We start from the raw sequence: 12,637 nt of genomic DNA on the forward strand, positions 1-12,637 counted from the left end.
GTGTTTAGATGAAAACGTCCAAAGCTTATTTTTGCATTAACATTATAACATATGAAGAACGATTCCACACTCATTCGACATTCGACAGTTATGAGTCCGTCAAAAACAGAAAACAAGTCTGTTTATTTAGTCTGGTTTTCGACTGGCAAAAACGTACTTATAACATTACAAGAATAAGCCTATTACTACATCTTCCTGGATAAAAGAAAACAGGATAGGAGAGAATAAAACATAAGTTCGGAACGTGACCAGTTTTCCAGGTTTCTATCTTGTTCTCTATTACCAAAGACATAACCATGTTGTTGTCCAGGTTATAATTTTTTTTTTAAATAGTACAGTATTCGGGCCTAATTTGAATGCTTTTACTGGGGACTTTCTTGATTGCAACCATTTGTACCGGAAGTACTATTTGTAAAAAGCATCATTTGTGGGGCATTCTTGCCTGCTTTATCATCCAAAAGACCAGACAGTTCTTTATACTTTATTTAGACCAGACAGTAGTAGTAAACAATATACAATTACATGTTAAAACTTTATCTGCATTTTCAGGACGATTTTGTCAGATGTGTGTGCCTAGCTTGTACCTGTACAGCACAAGAACACAATGATATGCATTTAATCTCACTTCATTATAGTTCCTTCTCCTTTAAGTAACCCTATGATGCTAGACACCAATAGAAAGATGAGAGCCAAAAAAATATTTCAATCTTTATCTGTATTCAGTAATAATAATTTACAAGGGTTATGATATTTTCATACAGTTTTTGTATAAGAATTTCATACATATAAACAGTATTAATATCAAAGCTAGACCATCATCAGAGCTACAAATATGAGAAAAAAGTTAACCAGGTTTCACAACAGGTGAGTTTATGGCTAAGTATTGTCTTGGAGACATGGGTCACCATCTTGCTCATTAGCATAATTAGTGCACCTCGGTCATGAGCATAATGTATCCACTCATTACATAACAATACGCTGACCCCTGGCCTCCTGGGAGGTCATGCCAGCTAACCCAATTAGACCCCGAAGTAACATTGGCGGGTGCCACGCAAGTTTTCAGAAAGAGCCTTTAACATGTGTTGGGCACAGCACATTTGGGATTGTGTTCTCGACGCAAAAGCGCCACCTACTTCGGCTACTTATAGCGGCGAGAAACAGTACTCAAGTCAGAAGCTCTGAAGAAGGTGTCTGACAGACGTCGAAACGTCAGCAGGTGAGATTTACTGGTTGTGTAAAAGAATATTAAATACCCTATGTTCTACTAACCTGATAAAAATAATCTTCAATATTAGAAGGATAATTTGAAAAGGTTTATGTAAATGATTATTTCTCATTGTCAGAATGTATGTATAAGATCGGTAGAACCCGCATTTTAAAAAAAAATCTACAGAACTCCCGTTTATGTGCACGGTTACTCTATTTATAATAATTATTTACAGATTTAGCACCCCCTAGGCTGAAGATTATTTAGTTTAAATGTATTTATGGAATCTTTATAACTTATTTTTATATGGGGTCTGCACGGACCCCAGTTGTTCTTTCGGAAGAAATTTCGAATTAAATTCATTCCAAATTCATAATTCCAAATACATAAGCGCCCAATAATTATGCAAATTAGTATCACACTTCCATTATATCAAGAAAAACTTAAGCTATACACAAAATAGAAACAAGTATACATGTTTGGTTGTATGTCCCTCTGTGGTATGACCACAATCTGTTGGGTCCTGGGGAATGTATTCCATTAAACGGTAACTAACACCGATGTCAACATTGAAATTATCATTTATAACACAGAGAAAGGTTTCCCGTACAATGGCCACTGGAGTCTCCAGAGTCTTTGTTTGTTTGTTTTATTCATGCGGCAGACTGATTGTGACTAAATAATGCTGGCCCGGCTGACTTCGTCTTAACTGAAATTTCTCCGCTTTACACCTTTCTCACGCGGTGGACACTTTAGAATGAAAACAAGGCCATTGTCGCATACATTAGACTAATCCTAACCGTTAACTTCAATTACCAGTTCAGCCAATGATTACATGCTAATGGGATCGGTCAGTTTGGCTCTAAATTGCTGCATCTTTTATGTGCTTTACACTAGTTATGATATTCATAATTGGATATCGTAATTCGAAACTTAGTGTGATTTGGGGGGGAACTAGATTTTAGTTTGTTTGTCTCATTGGCCTCGTCTTAATACTATCATGTCTGCTGCGTGAGAAAGGTGCATTGCTGTCTTGACTGTCATGTCAGCCTGCATTTCCGTGCCTTAAAAATCCCCCGTATTTTTATTATGTCTTCCACAGACAGACAGATAAACAATGGTAAACTTAATCCGCATAAGTTACTTCATCTAACCCTGTTATCGGGTTTGTTATTACTTCACTTCATTCAAGAAAAGCATATAGGATTACACATTGTTAACCCTCATCCGACCGTATGGGGTCCGCTTGGACCCCAGGCGTGTTTTAATGTGTGCCATATCAAAATTTTTAGTCGGAGAAAAAAATCCTCTCATGAGTTTGTTCATATACATGTCTTACAGCTCCTGAGAAATTTTTTACCGAGATTGGCCGAGTTTTGCGGAAGTTATACTCTAAAGTGTACTCTAAACGGACCCCAGATAATTTCGCATTGTTTATTAGGCCACAGCAAGTAAATTTTATGGATGACATCCTCCGCAGACTCCAAAATTAATGAGATAGGGCGAAAAAAAAACAAGGCGGGCCAAAAAAAACAAGATTCCTATATTTTCAAATTTTGAGATCATAAGACTTATTAAACAAGAATTGAGGCAACGAAATATGATATCATGACCAACAGGTCTTTTATTCCTGTATTCAACCAATGAGGTTTCATATATAATATAAAACCTCCTTGATTTAATGTAAACATGTCCTTGTAGATGTGTATACACCTCAATAGACTAACTACAACAAATGCAGAAAAGAGCTTTTTGTACCATCATGGGCAGGAACTACACTGGGTATTCATATGCAATGAAACACCTTAGACTGTCAACGTTTACGACATATTTGCCAATTTTTTGCATGTTGAGCACCGTCGGAGGGCAATGAAATTTCTTGTTTTTTATTTCGAAATCAGGCGAAAATTAATGAGCGCGCTGATGTCATCCATAGAAATTACTTGCTGTGGCCTTACGTAATTTGAAAGAAATTCCTCATAACTTCCAAACGGTATAATGTATCCTCACCAAATTTGCAGGGAGTGATGTTCACGTAAAGTTTGATAATTCCTGTAAATTTAGTGACGTTATGACGTTATATGACGTAATTGTGACGTCATCGATGTGATCTCAAAGGCTAAATAGGAAAGCCCCGTAATATCGAAAGGTATTAAACAAGGTATTAACCTGTGATCTTATATTTTTATTACACCATACTATCTGTTCTTTTAAATACTGGGGCCTGATGTTATCTCTTTTATCAACTTTGTGATAGGATAATTTGACTTGTTTTTTAAATTTGGGAAATAAGATTGAAGTTTGGGCCATTGCCTTCATTTTTAAAGTTCATTTGTAATATTAGAATATTGGGACCAAAAGAATTAAGATATAAGAGGGGGAGTGTTTTCCATCTATATTTGTCATCCACTATCAACCTATATATCAAACGTGATGAAATTGATTATTTTCTGGTAATCTAAGTTTAAAATGTTGAGTCAACTGAATTCAGTGGGCTGGCTTATAACAGCTATTTTAATTTTGTCCTTTTTACCTTTGCATAACAAAAAATGAAAATTTCTCTTTTTATAGATGTAATAACCCTGGGTGGGGTAACAATCATTGCCATATTCTGTATTATTTGGGAAAGAGCTAATGACTTAATGATAGTGATTTTTCCATACAAGGCTAGATTTCTACATCTCCAGACTTGCAATGTGTTTTTCAGCCTTTCTGTCTTTTTCTCACAATTAAGAAGTTCACACTCTTATGGTGGAGGGAAGAGTTGAAGAAATAGATGCATATAGATGCCTAAGGATTTTATGGGGCGCTTAGGCCAAGATAAGTCTCGACCCATAAACCTTCACATTTTTAACATTTAAATTTAGACTGGAATCACTACAAAATGTGTGAATACAGCATGTATCAAGGCGTTTTCCATATATGTAACGCCAGACACAAATAAAGTGGTGTCATCGGCTACCTGTGATATTTTAATATCAACAGTATCATCAAAGTTGGTTTTGACTTTCATTCCAGCTATGTCCTCTGTATCCCTAATGTACACTGCCATAACTTCTACAGCTAGGATAAAGAGAAGTGCAGATATTGGACATCCCTGTCGGATACCTCTGTTAAGGGGGAAGAATTCAGACATCCAACCTTGATTGATAATATTACTACTAATGTCGATGCACATACATTGCATGGCGTGAATGAAATGGGGACCAAAATTAAACTTTTTAAGCACTTTCCACATTAATTTTCTGTTTATAGAATCAAAAGCTTTAGCAAAGTCAAGAAAAATGATAGCTCCAGGTAAGTTTCTAAATTCTGTGTAGACTACAATGTCTTGTATCAGGCGTACGCTCTGCCCGATAAATCTTCCTTTAATATAAGCAGTTTGGTCATGTTCGATGAACTTGTGTAATCTTTTTTTCAGTCTGTTTGCAAATAAAAGGGCAAAGATCTTATACTCTGTATTAAGGAGTTTTATTGGCCGCCAGTTTTCTAAAAACGAGGAATGATCTTAAGAAATCTTGCATACCCAATAATTGTGCAACACATTTGTACAATCTTCTCACCATTCCTACATGTGCCAATGCCTTTTACGGCATCTCGAACGTTTTTGCAATGTAACTGCCCCATTTTCGGTATATTGACACTAAAGGGTAAAACATTTCTTCTTCTTTTTTTTAATTTCAAAATCAGGTGAAAATCAAAGCGCGCTGATGTCAATTACAAAATTAATTTGCTGTGGCCTTAGCAGATTTGGGGCAAAAATTGCTAAAATATTCATTTTTTGCCTCCTGCATCATCATATTTAGGCCAAATGACCTGAAAAGTAGAATTTGGCATGGTTTGGAACTCTATGCTTAGACGTTAATATCCACTTTGGGATTCAGGCATTTAAAAAAAAAAACTGCTTTTCTTTAGCTTGTTTTGGGTAAAAACATCCAAATGTTTGCATTCTGTTCACTTTAACTCAATTATAATGCGAACGCGTTGCCTCTCAATTGATACAGCTTGAGTAAGCTTGGTAGTATGAACTAATCATGTAAATGTTCCTTTTTGGATCCTGACTTCTCAAGTATTCTATGGTAACTTTGACGTATTTCGCTCCTTGTCTATTATTACCAATTGCAAACAACCTGCAGTCTTGTATGCGTGTAGCTACCGCATAATCTTTATGTCGGCATTTTAGGATATTCCTTTTTTTGGTGGGGATATTTCACAGATGAGGGATTGGAGTAGATTTCGTTTTTAGGCATCAACAACGTATGTAGGCATATTTTCTCTAAATAAATATGCTAAATGCTTGAAGTAGTATTTTGAACTGCTAAACATTAAACACAGAAAAAAGGGAAAATTCTGTATTTTCATTTTTCTTCTTGCTAAGACAGAAAAAAGAAGCAAGCAAAAAGTCAGATTGTATTGTTTATTTATAATTAATGTGGCCACAGAAGTTCTTTCATCATTCGACAACAGAAAATGATGTAGTTCTATTCAAAAGAATTGTGGAAATAACAAACCAAAAAAAACTGTGTTTGGTATAATCAGTCTGGAAAAGTATACTGTTGAGGGTTAAACCATTGGACAAAATCAAGCAACTATATTATTATCATTTTTTTTAAATAATTGGGTAGGCCAAATACTCTCTCTTCGCAGCCAGGGTCTGAATTGCGAGGAGCGCACATTTGGCGGGGCTAGATCGCAAGGGTCTGTAGCGACTGCGCGCAGGTGACCTCAATACGACAATTGCCCCTTGTGCGGTCATAGGACTGTAGGTTTTGAACCACTCACAGCGGGAAGGACCCTTACTCTTTTCGATAAGTGTGGTGGGTTCTTTAACGTGCTCGAGGTGTGGCTCTCCTCAAACACAGAACCTCCATTTAACGTCCTATCCGAGGGACGTCCCTAACCGAAGCTAGGTACTCATGTACACCTGAGTGAAGTGAGGAAAGTCGTGGAAAGCGCCTTTCCTAAAGGCACAACGTCAACGGGACAAATCAGGGAACCCCGGATTCGAACTCAGTACCTCTGGGTACTGGGGCCCAACACCCTGCTAATGCGCCACCGCGACGCCACTATAGTGTATGCGTTGTGCTGAAACATCCAACTTACTGATGGTCATCTTCTTCTTTACACTGCACGAAATGGCCTCGTTTCCCGGCGTATACGTACCGGTATTTTTCTGTATTTTTGTCGGATACTGACGGATACTGACGGATACAGGCGGATTCGTGTAAGGTATCCGACTATTTCCGCACCGGTATACGGAATATTTCCGGAAGAATCCGAAAGTAAGGTATTTTCGACGAATACGGAGCCGTACACTGTACGGAAATGCCACAGATCCTGACGGATGCGTACATGGATTTTTCTGTATTTTTGGCGGATACTGTACTGACGGATACTGACGAATCCAACCTAACGGATCCGAAAATTTCCGCACCGGGATCGGGAATATTTCCGGAGGAATCCGAAAATGAGGTATTTTCGACGGATACGGAGCCGTACACTGTACGGAAATGCCAGAGATCCTGACGGATACGTACAGGAAGTTTTCTATATTTTTAAAAGAAAATTGCGGATACTGACGGATACAAGCGGACTGTGATCCGGAACCTCAGATCCGGACGAATACAAAAATAGGAATTTGCGATGGATATGGGGCCGTACATTGCACGAAATTGCCCAAGATCCTGACAGATACGTACAGTATGTATTTGCCACGGATACAGACTGATCCAACATACAGACTTTCTACAATCTTTGACATATTGGGACATATATGTTTGTATTTGCCACGAATATGTACAAATCAAACACACAAAGTTTGATAGAATGGTTGATTATTCATAAATACGCGTGCATTCTTAATTTAACGATACCCAAAACATTATTATTCAATGACAGAAAGTTTTGGGAAAGCCTGAATGTTACATTATTTCATATTTCAACATATATGCATTTCTAACTTCAAAAACTATCAAATACAATACGGAAGTTCTATGTGGCTAAATAATCCATTTCGTTTAAGACAGGCCGAGGGACATCCACATGCTCAAAGCACCTCTGCATATGAAGGTTAATGTCGGTAAATTGTGGTTGTGTAAGCACAATTGTTATAAAATGTATTACAATTAACAACAATCACATCATGTTGGTAATATTTACTGCCGTATAGTGCACTTGGACCAAAAATGTCTACATGTTCTACATATTCTACTTAAGTAATGAAAGCCTTATTTTTGGCCAGTTCTTCGTCTAAAAGATATCAGATACAAATAATTTCAAATACAGAGGTTGAAAAAAGAAACTTCAAACTAACATTATACTGTCTGAAAAACTCCCATGATGACACGCCACATTTTACACGTAAGTAGTATATGCCGTGGAACTACATGTGTATAATCGTCCTCTCCCCATTCTCTGACTACATCTAAGTTCACTTCTTCCATGCACTCTTGGTAAGGTACAGGCAAGGCTGATTTCTTCTGTATCTAGCAGGACTCAGCTTGGAGTTCATCTTGTGATGAACCAGTTCCTATATGATAAAACCAAATGATGAATAAATATCAATTCACATACTTAGTATTTAACTAACATGTCACATGATTTTGACATAACTGTGATCAAGGAGGTTATATAGACTATATAACCTCCTTGCTGTGATGGGCTTCGTTTCATCACAGCAGCTAACAAAAAACAAGGGACAATGGGTATCCACCATGCCTGTCTCAGCTAACATTGAAGTGTACCGATGATGGACTTAAGCCTTACCGAAGGAGGCTGAGGTACTCTGAGCATCTGACAGCTGATTGCTTTGTTCCAAGCCAAGCTAAGGTCCTCACAACATGTGTTGCATTTGTGAAGGAAGTATCTGCCGATGCTGTATAGGATATAGATATATAAAGGGAAACAATGACAAATATTAAACATATCACATAATCACATTTGTAAGAAATGAATCTGGCATCGTTTAATTGAATACGTAAAACTTACATTCATAACTTAAATATTTCTTTATTTCTTTATTTCTTTATTTGAATTTACCACATGCAAAAACAAGTGGAAGGGAGGACAAAACAGGTGTATCAACACCTTTACAAGTTGTCCTCCCAAAGCTGAAATGATAATAGAAAACAATACGAAACCAAATCAAACAATAAACATTAGACATCAACAGTCAGTAGACATGAATATACAATTTGGTAACAATTATACACAAAATTGATTATATACAAAATTATCAAATATCATTATATACAGAGTAAAAAGCTAATTATAATACTAATGTAGCCTTAAGGCAGTGCATGAGGCACACCCACAAGATGTGGACCAAGAGCAGGGGACGTCGATATTGAACTGGGTGTCAAATCTCACAAACGTGGCTCTCACAAGCGATCGCTTGAATGACAAGATGCTAGACTTTTCAGTGGCTTGAACCCCAATATTTCGGAGGACAGGACTCAGCTGATTCCAGATGGTGACCAGCCTTGGTATGTAAGAAGAGCTGAAGGCTGATGTCCTTACTCTAATGGGGGTAATCATGTGAGATCTGAGATATCTGGAGGGTCTGGAAGGGAAGGATAAATACTTGTGAACAATTGGTTTTGACTTGATAAACACCATGACGTCGCACACTTCGCGCCTGTGCGTAAGAGGCAACAGACCAAGGGTGGATAGACGTTCCTTGTAGGTCAGGGTGTTCGAGTGGGCTCCTAGAATGAATTTAGTCGCCCGCCGTTGCACCCCTTCTACAAAGGGACATGAGTTTGCGGGACTGAGGGGACCACAAAGGTGAGCAGTATTCTAAGATGCTTCTCACCAGTGTGGTGTACAGTGCCTTGCGTACATCAGTGCTAGAGTTGAACCCGATTGTTCTTTTGATGAAACCAGTCATAGAATTGGCCCTGGCTACCATCTTTAAGATTTGACTGTTCCACTGAAGGTCCGACTGGACAATGACCCCCAGGTCAGGCATACTGTCTACAGATGTTATTGTAGTACCAGACATGTGATAAGAGTACACAATAGGACTCTTAGAGCGAGTTAAACGGATAAGTTTACACTTGGAAGGATGAAAAGTCATCTTCCAACTACGACTCCAGTTGTACATAGCAGTGATGTCATTTTGCAGCTTAACACAGTCATTTAGCTTGCTGACTTCCCTAAAACATTTAGAGTCGTCAGCGAAGAGTGCTACAGTAGATTGAGTTGCTGCACAGGGCAAGTCATTGATAAACAGAAGGAAGAGAAAGGGCCCAAGAATGGAGCCCTGTGGAACACCTGATGTCACCGGGAGCCATTTGGACTGGCAACCTTCCACTACCACACGCTGACGACGATCGGTTAGGTAGGAGGTAAACCACGCCAGGAGGTTACCACCGAAACCAAACATCTGCAGTTTGTGGATTAGCAAAGTGTGGGAAACGGAATCAAACGCTTTCGCGAAGTCCATGATATTTATCAAACATGTATAACTATAACTGAATGCAATAATCACTGAAACACACTTCTACCTCCACATAAGTTCCAGCTCACCATCCACAAACTGTGGGACCTTTGTGGGACAAATACTTACGACATTCTCTTCCGTTACAGGATATCTTTAATTATCTTTCCCTCAACCGCTTGCTATGTTGTATCTGAAACGTTAACCAGACACAAATGTCTGTTGACCATTGGCAAGAACGAACAAATTGAAAGCTTTAAATTTCCTAGATCCTAATGGTGTAGAAGTGCAGGTCGACTGGACAATTCTTAATGTCATGCGAATGCGATGATATGTCAAGCCACAATAGGAGGATAACTGACGTTCAAAATAGTTAGAAACAGGGATTTTCCAATTTGTACTTACCAAAGGGCAGTCCCTCTAAATGATAAAAATAGACTCCCTACCAACTTTACAAGGGGGAGGGGGCGACGAATATTGCATGCACGAAGAAGACTACTTCGCAATGCCGCGCGTTTGAGTTTACACCGAATCCCCTTCGACTCTCAAGTCACTAAAAATCACTGGTCGACCATGGTAGACTCTGACGATGCCACGTTAAGCACAGAGAGTGATGAAACGCCGTTCTTGTCTCCGTGCTGTTCACCGACAAAACCGTTTCTCGCGCCTGACGTCATGACACGCAGTGTCTTATGGGAGATTGGACACGAATCCGTATTCCGGATACGTCAGGATTTGTCGGAAATTTTGGATCTGAGGTGCATCGGATCCAGTCGGAAACGTTCCGTATCTTCTATGATGCACGATTGCGGATCCGCTGGATTTTTCAGGATCTGAGATCATGCCGTGCAGTGTGTATTTGTTGGTTAGGATCCGAAGCAACTACCGACAAACAAACAATCCAATTATCTCTGCCATATTGACAAATATCTGAAAACGAAGGATCCGCGCAAATATTCTCAGGTATCCGAGGCGCATCACGGATCCAGACGTATACGGCGTCGGAATTGCCGGATCTGAGCTGTACCTGGTATTTGTCTGAATTTGCTCGGAAACGTTCCGTATCTGTACCCGAAACGTATGAAGGATCCAGACGTATACGGCGCCGGAATTGTCGGATCTGAGGTGCATCGGATTCGATCGGAAACTTTCCGTGTCTGCTATGATGTGCGATTCCGGATCTGCTGGATTCGTCAGGATCTGAGATCATGCCGTGCAGTAGTAGTGTTCATTTATTTGTCAGGATCCGAAGCAACTACCGACATACAAACAATCCGAACATTCCAAATATTTAAAAAAAACGAGGGATCCGCGCAAATATCTTCGGGTATCCGAGGCGCATCACGGATCCGGAGGAATACGACGTCGGAATGTGTCGGATCTGCGGGCACCTCGGTATCCGATCAGTGAACTGGGATTTGTCCGGATTCGCTCGGAAATGCCATGTGGCCCGATTCCGGATACGTCGGATCCGTCAGGATACGTGGCCATTTCGTGCAGTGAGCGGTTGACTCAGTTCGAAGGCAAACTCACGGATGGTTCTGAGTGAGATGTCATCACTGCCAGTGACTTTTCCAATTTTAACATTCTTCAACTTAAACCACCTTCAGTGTTACAGACCATTTTGTTTTAGATTAAATTCGATCGTTGTTTTGTTGTGCAATATTTGGAGAGAGAAGGTGCGCATTTGATGTAGTAGGTCTCGACTCGTCTCAAAAATATAACTTCCTGACATAAACAGTACAAGATAATGACATATAATGTTCACTCAAATTGTTTTTTCCCAAAAAGTAAATTACATACACACCAAAACACGAGCCTGTCCGTTTTTTCTAGCAAGTACTTATTTCTTTTGTGTATCTAATTTTGTCGACAGCTAGATGCGATGGCGGGAAGGCTGACGTCCTGTTTGATGCGATGTGTGCACGTGCTGGCTGTCATCAGTATAGTGTCTGCCCAGTTCTGTGCAAGGCAATGTCGTTGTGAAGGTACCTTGTATAATACAAAACCCTTAACATATTCTTTACAATACGTGTTGCCTTGATTTGTATAGACTGTGCTTTGTATACATTTCGTCGGTGTTGGCCGTCTTCTTCGTATTTTGATGATTTTTACTATAGATATAATCTAAACGGATTCATAGGAAGCATTTTGAGCATGATTTAATTCATTTGCTTCCAATCTATTGATTAAGGGTTCATACCCAGCCCCAAGGTGTATATGGTGTCATAACTTTTATAATTATTCCTCCCTGCTGGGTGTCCTTCTGATTGGTCAATGCTGTGTGCGGCTCCACTTACAGTTAGGGGTGAATACTGTTTTCTTTTGCCCGTTTAAATTTGTCTTGAATTAAAATGGTTTATTCTATTTTGTCATATGCTTACAAAATATGTGATTAATTCTAAGATAGTTAACATTTTGTGAACAAATAAACATTATACGAATGTTAACAAAAAGATAACCTCCCCCTCTACATAATGGAACGGGTGAACGGCTGTTTATGGCGTCATAACACATATGAAATGGAGGCTTCTGATTGGTCGACGCCATCTGGCTATGTAATAATAGCTAAGGCTACACCAAGTAATTTTTATGGATGAGCCTAAATCTAATGCGAGAGCGCGAAAAAAAGAATGGCAAAAAAACAAGGTGCCTAGATTTAAAATATAATAGTCAACGATACATGTTAGGACACAAAATGAATGAGAAAACACAGTGAAACAACTAACAATTATTTTTTTCATCATGAAAACAGCAATAATTTGAATACATCAGTTCAAGTTAAACAGCAGTTGTTGTCCTGTCCTGTTTCTTTCCATATCCCATTGATTTTGTAGGCAAAACTAGTTGCTGATTAACTCTTCGAATGCATTACAACATTTCTACCTATGCAACTAGTCCACAAGAGGCTAGATGTTAATAAAATAAAGAGATATTGACAAATATTATTTTGGATATTAAAACACCCTGGCAAAGCAATGCATGTAGCT

The 12,637-nt window shown here is 38.9% G+C and overlaps 1 protein-coding gene across 1 annotated transcript in view; it reads left to right on the top strand.

The window, feature by feature from the left end:
- The first annotated feature begins 1,084 nt into the window (after positions 1 to 1,084).
- LOC136435853 (leucine-rich repeat-containing protein 15-like) overlaps positions 1,085 to 12,637 on the top strand; it is a 50,254-nt gene continuing 38,701 nt past the window's right edge. Inside the window, exons 1-2 of the mRNA XM_066429569.1 lie at positions 1,085 to 1,216; positions 11,524 to 11,635. Coding sequence (XP_066285666.1) covers positions 11,533 to 11,635 — 103 coding nt within the window. The 5' untranslated portion in view covers positions 1,085 to 1,216; positions 11,524 to 11,532. The remainder of the gene's footprint in view (positions 1,217 to 11,523; positions 11,636 to 12,637) is intronic.

Source organism: Branchiostoma lanceolatum, chromosome 5 (assembly GCF_035083965.1).
Source record: "Branchiostoma lanceolatum isolate klBraLanc5 chromosome 5, klBraLanc5.hap2, whole genome shotgun sequence".
NCBI classification, from domain to species: Eukaryota; Metazoa; Chordata; class Leptocardii; order Amphioxiformes; family Branchiostomatidae; genus Branchiostoma; species Branchiostoma lanceolatum.